Source organism: Empidonax traillii, unplaced genomic scaffold, assembly GCF_003031625.1.
Source record: "Empidonax traillii isolate 1590-97213 ecotype Southwest subspecies unplaced genomic scaffold, ASM303162v1 scaffold535:size1322822, whole genome shotgun sequence".
Lineage (NCBI taxonomy): Eukaryota > Metazoa > Chordata > Aves > Passeriformes > Tyrannidae > Empidonax > Empidonax traillii.
In genome coordinates this window covers 826,783-843,928 of record NW_020955728.1, presented here as the reverse complement: position 1 = coordinate 843,928, position 17,146 = coordinate 826,783, and the positions used below count along the sequence as shown (strand labels likewise).

At 38.1% G+C, this 17,146-nt stretch overlaps 1 protein-coding gene across 2 annotated transcripts in view; it reads right to left on the bottom strand.

Moving 5' to 3' along the window:
• Nucleotides 1-268: 268 nt before the first annotated feature.
• Nucleotides 269-17,146, bottom strand: part of SPATA17 (spermatogenesis associated 17) — a 133,658-nt gene continuing 116,780 nt past the window's right edge. For both annotated transcript variants that reach the window (XM_027897309.1, XM_027897310.1), the window contains one exon: nucleotides 269-381. In XM_027897309.1, the coding sequence (XP_027753110.1) occupies nucleotides 289-381 (93 nt within the window). In that variant the 3' untranslated portion in view covers nucleotides 269-288. The remainder of the gene's footprint in view (nucleotides 382-17,146) is intronic.

The following is a 17,146-nucleotide window of genomic DNA, read 5'->3' as shown; positions in this document are numbered from 1 at the left end:
AAGAAGCCACAAACAGCAACCAAAGTCAAAGAAAGAAAAAGGGATTAAAGCCTGCTAGCGTGATAAAGCTGGTGTAAATACTACAGGGAACAATTAAGAGGGAGAAAGCTTAGTGTAAGTATGCAAAAGTGAAGTGGTGGAAATCATGTAATTCCTCTCTTAAAGCCATTCAGGAGCAAACATTTTTAACTTTGGCGTTGTGATGGCAGAAGGATGGATTTGATAGTTTTTTAGGTCTTGAGTAACTCTTCAGTTTTGTATATTGAACTTAACTGGTTTGTAACTCAATCACACTTGACTGAGTTTCTGCTGGATAGTTTGTCCGATGCAACTTGTTTTGGGAGGGAGCTTGGAAACTTGCAGCCTGAGTGCGGAAGGACTCTGAAAGAAAATGCATGCATATTTGAACCTGGCATTTCACTAGAATTAAGTCATTTAAATTGAAGATCTGGTCGGATCATATTGGTTAGTATTTGCTTTATGATAAACTTTCATGCAACGTAGGATGAAATGGTACCAAGTACACCCACACTGCTGTATTCACTGAGATTAACCAGTAATTTTTCTCTGGACCAAAACCTTATAAACCCACTGGAACAATCTGGCTGCTTCCAGGTCAGGAGAGAATAAATTTTTTTTTTTCCCCTCTCTCCAGAGAAGGAATGATAGCCAAATCCCTGATGTGATTCCAGATCCTGTTCTGTAAGCCTCACTGTATTAAGTGCTCCTAATGTTTTTTTATCTTGCTGTGTAAAATGCTGGAGTAAGAGTGACATGGAAACCACAGTTAGAAAAAAAATCAACTAAGATTTTTCAACTTTGACCCAGAACTGACATGACCTATAGTTCTGATGTTAATGCAACTCCAAATCACCCTCATGTTAATATGGTGTCATATTTATACAGTTATATGACAACTGTTAGTGAATCTTAATCCCCATTCAAAATATGAGACTGCAAGTGGTATTTTTTTCATTCTCTTTTAATTGCATTTCTTATTTCAAGATTGGAACAAACCAATTGCAAATATGACGATTAAAGACAATTTTTTCAGTTGTTTATAAAGATACTGCAGCTATTAAACAGCTGACCCATGATTAAGTCTGAGCAAATTTAAGCGTTTTGTTAAATATGAACATCCATTCTGGTATAAAAGTATGTTTTCTATTCACAGCTACTTGGGCTTTCTTGCTTTCCTATTATTAATCATATTAACCCTTATTCCCCTATTTTAGACCATCATAAGTGCTTTGTTTACTGAAGGCTAAAATACCTCACATTACTAAATTACATCTCTATGAGGATTTTCTTATAGGATATCTTTTAAAGGAGGTTAAAATTTAAACTACAAGGGTAATTGCATGAGAATATGATATAAAAAAATAGCATAAGGCACCTGAAATCATCAAAAATCAGCAGGTAAAGAGAGAAAGAGGATTGGAGAATGGAAGGGAAATAGTGTTATTTATATAAAGAGAGATTTATATGCAAGTGTACACACATACCTCCATATATTCATACATATCCGTACTTTTTTTATTAATTAGGCAACAAATTGCTGCATTTTAATTACGGAAACCTTACCACTAGGCTCTCCCCTATGCTTCAAATACAGAGCAAGATCTATGTAATTGTTTCTTAAACTTTACACCTGCTGTACTCTTTTACTTTTAGTGGATGTCCAATAAGCCTTGACTGATAGCTTTTCCCTTCTGCTGCCTTCATAACATTTCTATCTTCTAACATTATTTCACAAGGAATTTGAGTCATTTTCTTTCCTGGCTGCTATGCCTCTCCTGCTCTCCCTGCTTACATATCTAACAGAGTGCAGGATTCTTCCTCCCTTTCTGGCCCTTGGGCTTTTCTTTAAAAGAAAAAGCTAACAAACATGCCAAGTTGTATAAAAAAGTGGGATGTCAGTGTTCTGGTGAAATACTGACATTCCATGTCTGCAACCCCAATTTTTGAGGCACTGTACAAGCTGGAAAACCACCAGTGGCAAGAGCAGTTGCCATTTTGAATTTCACTCTGACTCTCACAGTAACGCTGTGGAAGATCCTATCAAGCTTTTAATTTGTATTTACAAATGCAGGTAGACAGTGGTCTGTGTTGGAATGATGCAAAGTATGCCAAATCAATTACTATGTTAAATTTGGAGCTGCACATCTTTTATCTGTATAACAAAAGCTGTAAGTTCATGAGATATCTTCTTTAAATGTTACAAATAAAACCAGAAAAGATAAGAAATGACCAAAGGAAAATTTTAGCCTTTTACCAATTTGTAAAGTTCTGAATATCAAGCATAGAATTAAAAGTGTACATTGAGCATGTGTTTTGTGAAATAGATTCCTGACATTGCAATGTTTAAATTCAATCTTGAGTTTATCAGTATGCAGTTGCCTTTTTGCTAAGGAATAGAGTTCAGTAAATAATAGAAAATTAGGCTTCTCCATTATTCAAAGTTCAAAGAACTTTCTCATATTGTTGTGTGGATGAACACTTACCACAACTTCAGACTGATAAGAATTTAGTTTGTTTCATAAGACTGAGAATATTAATATGCTATTTTTAACTTATCTTTATGTTTTTATTCATGTGTGTGGCAAACTGGTTGTGCATATTTATCTAGCTAAAATGCAAGTCCAGAGTGGCACATTAATCTCCTCTGGCACATTAATATCTTCAATCTCTGTTCCTGAATTTTAAAATGTAAATTAAAATACTAAATTCAAACTGACTTTAAATTTGGATGCAAACCTGTATACAGTTCTAAAAATGGCATTAAAATGAAGCTGCAGTTATGAGTCTGTAGATACAGAATTATAGGGTGATCCCCCTGATTATTTCATTAATAGGTCACTTATGATTAAACGATACCAAAACAGTCCATAAAAATAATTAATACAAACAAGAGTAAGTTTTGTTATTCATACAGGGAATTTGTGGTGGCAATAACTTCCAATTATGTTCCTTTTGGTTTTTTAAGGTGCTGAAATCCTATTCTTGTTGACCATGGAGTTTTATTTATGGGGTGGAATGTATATCAACATTTAAAACCAAACAAGCAAAGAAGCAAAAGCTAAGAACGACACTAGATAGTTATTTTAAGTTGATTAATTTATAATTTCAGCTTATTATTAGCTAATGGATTTCTCACATGCAGACTCACTCAAGTCTCCCCTGCAATAAGTGAATATATATAATCTTTTTCATCTAAAGGTTTGGCCGTGTTACATAAAGTTTATTTTCTGCATAAAACTGATGAGATTCTTTACAGAAAGCTAGGCACAAGGGGAGTTGGGTTTTTTTGGGGTAGAGTTCTAAGTAATACCAGAAGGCTCTTCTGAACAATCACCAAGAAAATGTTCAACTTATAAAATGCAGGATTTCAGTGTAGTATATGATGATATTCACTCTTGTTATTATGAAAGCTGATATTCTGGGACATAGTTTCCCTCTGGTATTTTTAAATCATTTGTGCATATACAATTTCTATGGAGAGGAAAATATTAGAGTGTATAAAAAATACCTTGCATAGCAGTATAGGTACACTTAAGTTCCAGATGAAGCTTTTTGGAGTGACCAATAATTTAGTCTGTATCAAGTTAATTATTTATAAGGACTATTATTTCTGAAATCCTAAATGTGTCTTCTAGAGGTATATACATTCATTTGAAGTTTCATTTTAATATAAACTTTCCTGAAGACTTTACAGACAGCATTTTTAACCCCGTTCAAAACACAAATGGTAAAGTTTATATTTTCTTCAGAAGAAACTGGGAGTTTTGTTTGTCTCCTGCCTTACCTGGGAAAGTCATCTCACCTTTGAGAAGCATCACAGTATGCTAGAAGTGTTACAGCAACCCTGCAAGCTCCATCTTTAATTGCAGCTTGTTTGTGTGCCTGATTATTTTCATCCTTTGGAGTTAAGGTGATTCCTAGTCTTGGTCATATGAGATGCAGCTAAGTTATATATTTTAAGGAAGGGTATTCAATTCCAGTTTAAAAAAATAATAAAATAACATCATGTTATTCTAGGGGGGAGGAAGATGGAAGAAGGTGGCTATTCAACCATTTAAACAAGTGCCCTGTGCTCATTTTGGAAAAAGACAGGGGCTCCCTGCACCCATTTCTGCTCCAATTTAATGAAGTTGTTAAAGTAGCAAGACTGACAGGTTAATTATCCTTTATAAAAGGGGGACAAATTGAACTGTGTCTTTCCATCATTTTTTGATATATCAAGAAGCTCCTGAGGTGCTCAGATGCCACTCCGGTGAATGGAACAACTAATCCACTCTGCTATTCTTTGCTGACCCTGGTCCCCCCATCGGGGCCTTGCAGTATATTGCAGTTGCTTTTTGTTTCACATTCAACAGATTCCACTTTATTATAAATTCAGAAGGATTTTTTTCCTCCATATGTTGGCTGACAGCTCCCCTGAAATAACTGATGGCTAAATTTAAACTCTGATGAAAATTAACCCGAGTGTTAAATGCAAACAGGAGCTGCTTGGAAAGAAAAGAGTTATCATGGTAAATGCCAAACAGTGGAAAATGTGTGTAAATTAATGGAGTCTCACTGGTGACAAGCTGTCAGGCAGTTTGATGGCTCTCGCTAGTGCTTCAATCCCACTGAAGTTGGCCAGAGGGCAACATGGACAAGTCCTGCTTTTCAAAAAGACCGCGGGACGCTTGACAGTAACGCTAACTAGATCATCTAAAGTTCATGGTCAAATAAGATATTTTTTTTCCTTTTTGCAAAGCTTTGCACTAAACAGAGTTCAGGCACAGCTGGGCTATGAATGAGATATCAAATCACAGTTTCTGTACAGCGGTCAAAACAGAATGAAGATTTACAGACTAGAGAGTCGTGGTGAAAGGAATTCAGAGAAAGTTGATTTCAAGTAGATATTAATATTGGTGTATTGCTATATTTGCTGACCATGGAGCAATTCTTTAGGGGTTTCTGCATGAAACCTCCTTTTTCTAGATATATTTTAGATGGTTTTAAAAATGGATAATCATTTTAGTCTTTTATAGAATCCTTCAACTGTAAAATCCTTCAGCTCTAAAGAAAAATTTTACATATATGGTAACATATGCCTTATCACATTTTTTTTTTGTTCTCTGTTATTTTATTTTTCAGCATTTGTATACTGTACATTTCAGAAATTAATTAGTCTTCTGCTGCTTTCAGGAGCAGAGTGGTCTTGCTATTTACTTTTGTGGAAGTGGTATCTAATCCTGACAGTGTCTAAATATTCTTATAGTGTGTTCTGACAAAATTTTATCATTAATTAAACTAATTTAGTGGAAATTAAATTGAAACCACTATAATTGATCTGAGTGTGAACTAAGCTCTACAGATATGAAGGAACCTGTTTCTGGCTGTGTTTTTTTCAAAAATGGGAAAGTACAGTCTTGTTTAAAGCAGGAATTCTAATAATTTAATACTTTTTAAGATACATTCCTAGTCAAATTTTCAAAGCTTTTATATGATTTGTATATTGGGCATACAGTGCAAGATACAATAAAAACTCTCTCTAGTGGATAATTTACAATTGTCAATATTTACATGAGATCAAAGTAACAATGCACCTTATGGAAATACCTGTCTGTGTCAGTCAGGACAATTTCTCCTAGGCTAATGCTCAAAAGCACGGGTCTTAAAATCTTAGCAAATGTCACACAATGTAGAGAGGAATTATATTTGAATAATACCTTGAAGAGGACAAAGGACAAAGTGCAGATCTACCCTCCATGATCCATCTAACTCATATGACCTCACCACTTCATATCACCTCCCGTGGCTGATGTCACCCATCCATTAATCTGTTTCTCCATGGGCTTCTTCAGCATTTCAATGCCTTTATCAGTTCAAACAGCACCAGGTTCTTGAAGTTCTCCTTTCCCCTCTGCAGAATGTTGACCTCTGACAGGGGACACAGAACTATGTCCAGAGTTAGTAATCCCTTTCCTTAGTATGGAAGCATCTCAGTCGTGACTCCTGATTTACTGTGAATCTGGACAGATGGATGAATTAAGTGGGTGTGTGTCTTGATGCACAGAGTTTGCATCTGACAGTGGGAATTCTTGGTTGTTTTAGGTGACAATCAACTAATTTAACTTGTAAATGAAAATGCTTGTCTTTCATTGTATTTTTATTTCCTTGAGCCCCTCTTCATTAAATTTAACATGCATCATATGGTGTATGGTTAGAGAGAAGAAAAAAACAGTTTGAATAATCTGAATTCTCTTGTGCATTCACTGATTACTTGTACAGGTAGATGCAGGGTATACAAGAGTGTTATGTAGATAAGTCAAAAGTCAATACCACCCTGAGAAAGCCATTGTGCTCTATCACACCCTCCTTATAAAGTAGCTCAAATGAAATAATTAAAATAGAAACAAATATGCAATCTCTGCCTTAAATGAAAATATAAATGTCACAGAAACTCAGAATCAATATAGCATTGATTACTTTCCAGATTTCTCTCACATGCCTGCAGTATATACAGTCTTACCTAAATGGGGAAGATTTGCTTCTCTGTAGCTGGAAGCAATATCAGAACCCATTCTTCTAACTGCTATTTAATAGCTAAGTATTCAAAGACTTTTTCTCTGTGTTTCCATAAATATCCTGTGACATATAGCACTGTGTGGTGCTGCCTTACCCTTTCATCATTCGATTTCAAAATTTAAATTATTATATAGAACATAGCACTCAGGTCATGTTTATAACTGTGAGCACTTTAAATAGAAATCTTTTTTTCTGTGACCCATGCAAGTTAAGCTGTGGGCTTCATCAATTTCAACAACTCTTTTGATTGCACACAACTATATCAGAGCCTGGAGTAATATTAATTTCATTTAAGAGAATGGACTTTTTATTTCTACTTCACTGGACGATGGGGTCTGCAAAGTTTGTTAGGGTATAAGGCCAAAATTTTGAACTAGGCCTCACAGCACATATGTGGCTACAATGACACACAATTTACTTGCCTGGCATGCTTTCAGCACTTTTTATACACCACTGGCAAGGCTGAGAGCACACTTACCCATTTCTGAATACCCAATAGTCTTACAAAAAGGGAGTTACATGTGATGTATTAAATCTGTGTCCTCCAGTTTCTGCCCAAGGTCTGTGGCCATGGATGTACTGTGTATTTACTTTTCTGTGCACTCCAAAGTGCTGACATGAATAAATACTGCCATTTGTGCATTTCTGCTGCATATAGGGTTAGCAGATTCTTCTCTGTAGGTAGGACCTCTTGAAAAAATGAATTCTGTCTAGAGATTATTATTTTGTCCTGATCTTTGAAGGTTCGTGTGATATTCCCGTCTATGAATTTGCTAATAAGAAATCTTGCTGACTGGATTAGAGCCCAGGTTCAGAGCAGGAGTGACTATTGCTGCTACAAAACACTAGAAGATATGTACAAGGTCATCCGACTCCCTTTTCTAATTTTGTGACATGGTCCTGCTCAAAAACAATGAGGTTGCTGGACTTCTACCTTTGAGGTTTTGGCTACAGAGAGTGTTGAAGAGATTGAATCTTGGATTTGGCTGAAGGAAGAGGACTACTTTTCCACAGCCCATGGTTTCTACTGGAGCTCCAAAAAGAGAGAACAAGAGCTGATGAGTGTATTAGTTCTTCTTTTCCTCTCTATCTTCAAATCAAAAGGCTCTCTGCATTATATGACTAGCATGCTTAGCACTGCCTTTGTAATGTGTTTTAGCTTGTGTGGAGCCCACATGGAAGGGAGGGGCTGCAAGAAACATGATTTGAAATCAACTGTCAACAGTTTTGTGATTCTGTTTTCTATTTCGCTGCCAGCACTCTCTATTTAAGACGCTGCAGGATACTTTGTTTCCTGACATAAACACAGGCACGTTTAATCAGAAGGTAAAACGCTGTGCAATCCTGGAGAAACCAGAGGAGCTAGATCATGGCTGAGTGCAGATTTCAAGTGAGCCAAATGAGCTGGCTGTGTAGCCACTGTGGGTTTCAAGCAAGCCAGGGGTTAGGCAGAAAGAGCTCTACCGCAGAGACAACCTTAAAAGGGACTAAAACATGGAGCCCAGCAGTGGCAGTGTGAAGCTGCTGCCACTGCAGGTGTGCCTCTTCAGGGTGTTCAACTGGCAGCAGGTGAATATAAATAAGGTGCACAGACGGTGTGTGGAGGAGAAGGGGAAATTAATGAACGGTCTAACTGCTGAGCTCGGTAACACAGAATGAAAACATGTTGAACTTGACATGTCTGTGCTGCTGTTTTTGTAAATGCTGATGGCTAAACAGAGTGTTTCTGTGATTTAAAAAAAAAAAAAAAAAAAAGAGAAAGAAAGCTTCTGTGTATCTAAGGAATGTTAACAGATAATTTGTTTGCTTAATCAATGAAATCCTGATTGATTATCAGGTGTGACTTTGACCCTATTCCTGAACTAGGGCATCTAGAGAGAAAATAATTTTTAACTCTGGAATCTTTAAAAAAAAAAAAATTCACAACTCCTTAGGGAGCTGTAATCTTCAGTGCCAAATATTATCCTACATCTTACAACACAGGGCTATGCAGAGCTACAGAGTGTCTGCTAAGCGGTCTCCAGAACAAGAAGCAGTGGAAGTCTGTCAGCATGGTCCTGTATGAGTATTATTTGCACAGCTGGAAGTGTCGAGCAGATCAGATTAAAAAACTTTTAGTCCTCAGCTAGTGTCTCTCGCACAGGGCTTTGCTGTGCTCTGCCTCAGCTTCTCTGTGAACTGGCAGAGATTGTTAATACAGCTCATTTCTGCTTGGAGCTGGCATACCCCTGTGTCTACAAGTTGAGCTTCTGCAGTATTTACCCCTCTGTTGATGCTCCTGCCCAAAACAGCTTCCATTCTGGCAAGATTTAAACATATCAGTAACTATACAATGACTGGATCCTGCCAGATGTATTCCTCTGGCTGTTCTTTGGTCAGGCTTCCTCTCTTTTTAGTGACCATATAATTGAAATTTATGATTGATCATGGAGAGATGACTCAGGGATGACCCTTATTCATAGGAATATCCTAAACCCTGAGATGGAAAATCCACTCCTTTTCTCAGTCAGACTCATAGTCGTTCCATGTAAAGGAGTTGTCAGTATGGTACATGGAGGGTGACCCACCTAGAAGACTCGGCTGCTTCTGGCATTTCCCACACCTACCTTCTATCAACAAGCAGATGCATGAGTACAGTGGAGTATTTCTCTGAGTTCACTTTTTGGTGTTACTTGATTTTTATATTAGCATAGCTAATCAGAGGTGGTTTTACTTAAGAGTTGTGAATGCATTAATCCATGAACACATGGATTGAAAGAGAGTCTGCTCCCAACTCTTGCATCTCAGTCTTAACATAGAAAGTAGTGTTGAAATGTAGATACAGACAAAGCAAAAGGGAAATACAGCCCAAGAAATTAAGGATTTTTAACCCACAGGAGAGCTTACGGTGTATATACATCCAAAATCTATTTGTTGTGTTTCTGGCTTTGCTGCAAATGAGAAAGGCAAAGACAGTGAAGCATGAGTATGTAATGAAAGATAGCTGTTCAAACTGATCAGATGTGGAAATCAGCTTTCTACTTATCAGGAGATGACGAATAATTTGTAAAAGAGATTCTGGAAGTGAGCATAATATGACACAATAGAGAAAATTATGTTGCAATAATCAGGATATGAAGGGAGCAGATACCATCAAAGAGTTATATTTATATAGATTGACTTGAAAATCTATATCATGGAGGTGTTATGCAATAAATATCTCCAAAGCTTAGACACAGTCTTCTATGTATGCTGTGTTGAAGATAACACCCAAGATATGCACCAAAACAACTGATAATGGCACAGGGGAGAGAGCAAGGAATCTGGGTAGGAAGTCATATGTCAGAAGATTTGACAAAGTTTGTTTTTTTCCTCATAGGCAGTTAAACTTATCAATAAACACCTGGAAAGAGTAACCAGAGAGTATACAATTTTATTTTGGACAAGTAACAGATTTATGTTTCAACATTGAGGTTGACAGAGTATTTAGAGGAAAAGCATAAAGAAAATTTCTGTGGTAACTGAGAATCAACCTACATCTCTGAAAATGTTAGGCAAGGATAGAGAAATCCCAAGCAGTACACTTAGGGAGGTGAGAGGAGAATACGTCAAATCTGATGGGCTGAACGTCACAGCAAGATGGCAGGCTGACAGACAGAGCTGAAGGGGATTGAGCCAGAGAGATGGTATTTAGCAGAAAACAAACCTGAGATGAAAAATAGCTACCACAGAATGGGTAAAAAGAAGACTCCACTTTTGTGGTTGAAGAGAACATAGGGAGATTGAAATTCAGTTGCAGGACACATGCAAATGTGAGATGTGAGGACAGGGAAACACAGCTGATGTTCTGCTGACCCTTGTTCATGGATGCTGATGTATGAGAGGAAGAAAGATGGTGAGGAAAAGAGGGAAGAGGTTATCAGTCAACATTAGAGATAAGTACTATGGGGAGGAACTGAATGAAGCAACTGGTGGCAATAGGTTTAGATGGGGGCTGAGAAGGAGAGGAAGGTTTACTGCAGCCTTGTTTGAAGAAAAAAAGGACACAGGGGAGAAGAGAAGAATGGGAAAAGCCGTTTACATATATGGGCTGCTGAGGAAACCTACACACACAGCATTTGAGGGAAAACAGTGAAGGCAGCATTCCAAGGAGGAGCTCTTGTTCCTGTCAAGTGTTGATCAAAAGGAAGGAAAGCTGAAAAGGTATTGGATAACCTTGTGTAGAACGGGACAGAAGAAACTTGGGGAAGCGGAGGAGGCACATAACTCACAAGAATAGTCACACGGGAGAGATGGACAAGTGACACAAATTAGGTGAATGGAAAGCAGGCCAACTTTGTATGGGTGTAGTGAGGGGTGGGGAACAGAAAGGGAAGGAGGGAATTTGTTCCCCAGCCACAGCCCTCAACAACCCTTTGCATCCTTTACCAAATGGGATCTAAAACCTATATTTGCCAGCACATCTCTGAACTGATGACCACAAGATTTACAGTAGCAGTTTAACTTCAGATCTGTATCTAAAAAGTACTGGGATTCAAGTGCCTTAAATCCCATGTTATTAGTTCTGTTGCAGGACACCAGTTATTAGATCTGTGAGCAGAGCATCAGTCACCTCCTCTGAAGCCTATGAATCTGTTTCAGTGATAATTCTGACTTCTCCTTACTCTCCTAATGGATAGGTGGTTAGCTTTTATAATCAATCGATATATTATTACCATTTCTAGCCAGATCTATGAGTAACTATTAAATAGAGGGATATAAGAGAACTCTTTTATAGATTTGGGGAGAGGTTGTGGTTGTGGAGTTTTTTTTAACATAGGATACATGTGAAGCCTTGGCAATTAATTTGTTAAAATGTTACAGAGTACAGTCTGTTTAAAATATTGGGGGTTTTTGCCTTTTTTAGCTCCTGTTTAATGCTTGAAAATGCTACTTATTCAACTCATCATTTTCAAATCTTTTTTTTTTTATTCTTTTGTTAAAAATATGTGCTTATACCACCCAGAAAGAAAGAGAGGTAAAGAGAGAGGGAGAGATCTGCTCCCTTGAAAGTACCTACCTCTCCAATTAAGGTATTAAAAAATTCTACACTTGTTATTTGCCTGCAGGTATGTCAAATGAAAGGAGATTTTAAACTTCTACAGAAACAACTTCACTAAAAATAGTAAGAAGAATAATAAAATAGTAATATAAACCATTTTATATACACCAACTAAGATGCCCCTGGTCTCGTTACCTTTTTAGATATTAGAAAATTGTTCTGTGAAATGTGTTGGTACAAGCTGGGCTGAACTGCTGAGAAATGTTGGGCAGTCTGTGCTGAGCTGCGTTACTCTTTACCTCTTATAAAGGCGCTTAATCAGACAGTGTTTTGACAGATTTTTTTGCAGGCATGATTTTGTTTTCCCTTCCTTTTCCCATGAATAATTGGAGAAATTGATTTAAAATCTCTACGTGTCAAGTATTGGGGGAAATATTTTTTCTCTAAGTCTTTATCTACTCTTGAAAGGGTATTTAAAAAAACCCCTCTGAACCTGCTGGAGTTAGAGTTAAGGTGATTTTCGGAGCAGTTAGCAACCAATCATCCAGGATGAGCAGCAAACAGAGGTTCTTGTCTGTTTAAAGCAGCATTAGCAGACTATCCACGGATGCTGTGCAACAGCTGACCGGCGACCACCTTTCAGAACCCTGCTGAATTAAAACAACTCTGCAAAGCAGGGGAGGTTGAGAGATGCTGAACTGTCCTGTGAGGCTGCCTGAGCCCACAGGTAACTGACACTGCCTCTTCCTCCGAATGGCTCCGGCCCTTCTTGCTTCTCCATCTTCCTACCTTCCCTGCCATCTGTTCCCGCTGCTCCCGCAGCCTCCCCGCTCTCCTCCCGCCAGGGTCTGTCTGAGCAGACGGGTATGAGAGCCTCTGATGAGGTAGGCCTCAGGCCCCTCCATCACTCCTCGCCACGAGGAAAGCACCAGCTGTCTGGCTTCATTTGCATTTTCTCTCCAAAATAATGAAATTAGCCATGAGTATCCTGAGGTGATGTGAGACGCAAATTTAGGCTGGATGTGTCAGCGTGTGCTGGGAAGGGAGAGGGAAGGTCACGGAGGATGCTTGCAGCATTGAAATGGAGGGCAAGGCATCTCCTGCCGGCTGCAAGGACCCCACAACCCAGGGAGAGGCTCGACGTGTGGCCGGCGCAGCTCCTCATACCCTCGGCCCGCGCCATTACCTCCTCACCCCGACAGCCGCGTCCACCCTGCGTCCGAACAGACATGGGTGGAACACAAGAGTGTGTTTTAGCTTGGTGCCAGCCATACCCAGCTGTCAGCAGCGAGCTCAGGAGTGCAGCCAGGCAGCATTTCAGTGTGCAGGTAGCTGTGCGATGGTGGCTCCTGGCAAGGCTGGCCTGGCTGCCCATCACACCTTTTCCACAGCACCACTGTCTCTAATTTACTTCAGTGTTTGCTCCATCAGGGCTTGTGGCAGATGTTGCTCAGCAATCCTCATCTCTGCTTCGTGTTTCCGATTGCCTGAAGTCGAGAGGAGGATATTTGCCGAAGTGTTTCCCAAAATACTCCTAACACAAGTGAACAGGCTGAGGTTCCAGCCTCGCAAGCTCTTGATGCACTGGGGCCGGTCACTACTTCTTCTGTTTTACTGTTATTCTTTGCACATAAACAATTTATTTATTGCATGTAAAATTATACAGCGTACAAGCATTTCTAAAGCATACAGGAAAGCTGGCTTTTCATATTCTCTGACCTAATTGTTCTCCAGAGCTATGGGCTCTTTTAGATACCTGTAGAAGAATTGCACTGTAAAACAGCATTACCTAGATGAAGACTTAAAATATTTAGAAAAAAGATATAATAGCACTACCTGGATGGAGACTCAAAATAGAAAAGAGGCATTTTAAAAAATAATATTAATTTTAAAAAAAGTTTAAAAAGAGGTTTGCTTTTATTTGTGCACATATTTGCTCAGACAAATTTATGAATTAGCTTATATATATATACAAACAACTTCTTTTGAGAGAATATCAAGAAATGTTCTTGAAAAGAAGAGTTTTTCTTCTAAAAAGCAGTGTTTTCACAACTGAAGTCTATAACAGACTTATACTAAATTAACTAATGCACTGTTTTTGCTATCAAATGTTCACATTAAACTCTTCCTGAAAACAAGGGTTAGCTATGCATCATGAACTAATCCTCAGAGGCACTAGTTTCAGCAACTAATAGATTCAATTATATGGTTATATTACAGACAACTCAAATTATTTAATTTTTTAATTGCAAAGTGTTTGGTCTGCTGCAGCAAGTGAGCTGTGGACATGTGTACAAGTGTAAGGAAAAAAAGTCCCAGCTGCCAGAACAGATTTGGTCACTTATGACATCTTCAGGCTGGGTGGCAGGTGATGGATTCAAGTGCAGCCTGTGAAGCTGCACTTCCTCTTAACCATGTAGAAAGATCAAGTGTTTCCCCCCCAATTTTTTTCTTCTTTTTCATACACATAGCAACAGTCTAGGATTTACAATCAAGGAGCTGATTACAGGGTCTTGTGCTTGGGCCACCAAGACAAGGTGGAGCGTTCCCCATACGGTCTAATGGGTGCTGAGATGCACCCATTAGACAATAATTTCATGAGCAACTGGCTATGGTTTGTTAATGTACGAGTTGTGACCTATAAGACTACAGATTTTGCAGTAGCCCGGTGTTACGTGCCATCAGGTTGCCTGCTAACATGCCCAAAAGACACTGTGAATGTCTGGTCATACACGGCACTATTTTGAGAAAAAAGTTACATTTTGTGAACCATTTGTGAAATTTTTCTAGATTTTTGAGGATGAAAGTGCTCTTATTACTCTGTTCATATTTAAAATCTTACCTGTAACCTATAGACAATGGGGATTAAATTTAGGGTGCAGAGAAGATACTCAGTTACAGTGGATCAGAGACTTTCCCTTGTGCTTAGAATTTAAACATAAAAATTTATCATATGGTTTGAGTATGATTTCCCTTGCTTAACACTAATTGCAAGTTTTTAGTGGTATCTTCACTTTAACTAATTCTTCACTTTCGTCTCCAAACATATTTTACTTTATTTTCTGTTCTGTCCTACCATTTTTTTTCCACCTGTGCTTAAAGAGTAAACAAAGCCAAGATAGTCTTGTCTATCTTTTGTTGTCTTCCCATTACTCTGAAGTGCAAACAGATGTCATAAGACTGGGACAGGATGTTTTTAAGTTCATGAGACTTTCCAGTGTTAGAGCAAAGCTGGTTTTGCTTCTGAAGCACAGCAGAACTCTTGCAAATTCAGGATGTGAACAAAGACAGAAGCTGACTTTTGTGATATTCCTGTATCTGCTTAAGGAGGACATGGGTATCTTTTTAAGAAGTCATGAAGAGGAGATTAGCATGTAAATGTTGACTGCCCATATGTAGGACACATCTTTTTTTTAGGAGTTTCAAAGTTTTGGAGTAGTAATATTCCATTTCAGTGGCAGATATATATCTGGATATGTAGATCTATGCATTTGTCTTAACTGTGTAATTCATTGTATCTCCCAGACTTTTCTGTAGTAGTTTACAGTTCTGTATCGTATATCATCTTCAGTGATGAAGTAGCTTCTTCTAAATCCAGCATGGATATGTTTGATAACTAAAAGGTGTAATACATGACGAAATATGTGTTGAAAAATAGTCCCAAGGGCCCAAACTTACCTATTTTTGGGAAAACTTTGTGCTTGATGCGAATGGGGAACAAGGATGGTACAAAGTGTGCAGGTTCTCTGAGATGGAGTCAAGATAAGAAGTACTGTAGAATCCCCAGTGGTTCTCAGATACACTCAATATATATTTTTATTTTTTTTTATTTATTCAACAGGCAGAATGATTTAAGGGGATGGCAAGCAGACAATGGGAAGTCAATCTTTATTTTTCCAAATCCAAGTAAAATTACATTCCGTGCTTTTTTACTTTACTGTAATCTGCTTCTCATCTCTACTTTCAATCATAAGTTTTTTTACCAAAAGTAGCAATGACTAAGATCTCTTCAGTGCTTGCTCACCACTCATAATGATGCACCTTGCCTGACAGCTCTTCATGTCAGTCAAAAGTCCAGGACAGTCACTTATCAATTGACCTTGTGTTAAAGGTAGACTCTCATTTCAGCACCCGTCAATAGCATCTTTTGATGCATTTAGAGTGCAGCTGTTCCAGTAGAGCTATTTGCAAGTTAGCATGCATGGACTCTAGAGAAAGGGAAAAATTTATAACACTCTGAAAGTAGTTTGGTGTCTGGTTTGTTGGTATGTAATAAATAAATCTTTTTGTCTTTGTCTAGAGGACAATTTTCACTACACTAATATCACCGAGAGATGTGCTTACAGTGAGAAATGCAGTAAGTCCTACCAGCGTAGACAGCTAAAGCCCTTGCTAATCTCACATCCCTTTTCTAATACAAATGAACACAAATAAAAGGCTGGTCTCTTGTTCTTTGCTAATGTGGAAGGAGAACCTTTTGATTATTAGCTGCAGTTACCATGAGCTCCCAACCTGGGATGGTGTCTATGCTTCTCCTTCTGAGGTGTTAATCACAAATCTGCCAATCCTGTCCCACTTACAAGACAAGGAAAGAAATGTGAACATGTAAAAATTCACAGAGGGGCCCAGGAAAATTTCCCTGACACACTCCTGCTGTGACACCACAGCAATTGAAGAAGGCCTGTCATTTGGTTGTCAACCTTTGACCTCAACCAGACATTTTTTGAAATGATGTGAAAAGAATTGCTGTGCTGTACGGCTGGCTCCTTACAGCTTTGCATGTCTGTCCTTGATGTCAGTCAAAAGTAGTTAACTGGCACCCATGGAGTCTAAAAAAAAAGCTCCTTTAAAATATCAGTAATGACTTCTGTTAGCAAGACTAGCTCTTGTCAAGTAATGACTTTATGACATAAGGTATTGTTTATCTAGGCATCGTTCTCTTACTTGCATTTTAATGAGCCTAATTAATAATAAGTTAGAAGTCCTCAGCTATTTCTTCACAGCTGGACCATATGCACTAATTACACTGAGTGTGCAAACTTAGGCTAATCCCTTCGTCAAAAGAAATATTTTAATTTAAAAAACCTCAATGTACTTTTTTTTTCCACCTGATTACTAAAGATGTAATCTTTTCATTCTGGCAAATTTGCACAGAATCAAAGTAAACCTGGGAGTGGGAGAATTCTATAATTTATAATTTTTCTAGTGGTAGACTTCATTCTTAAAATAATTGAGAAAGATCATTCAAGAGCAGAGTGGTGTCAGGTTCATTTCAGATGTTCGTTAGGTTCCATAAAGGTAAGGGATAATAATTTTTAAGTTGGAGGATAATCACCAGTCTCTATGAGAAGATCCTTCCTGAATAGATGTATAAAGGATAAATATACTTTGGTGCAAACAAGTTGGGGATCTTTCTACACTCAAAAGACAACAGAATGCATAACACCAGTCATACAATTCCCTAAAAATGATGAGACACTATTAGTTCCAGTCTAATAATAATGTGGTCAATATTAGATCAAATATTACTGCTTGAAAATTAGCAGG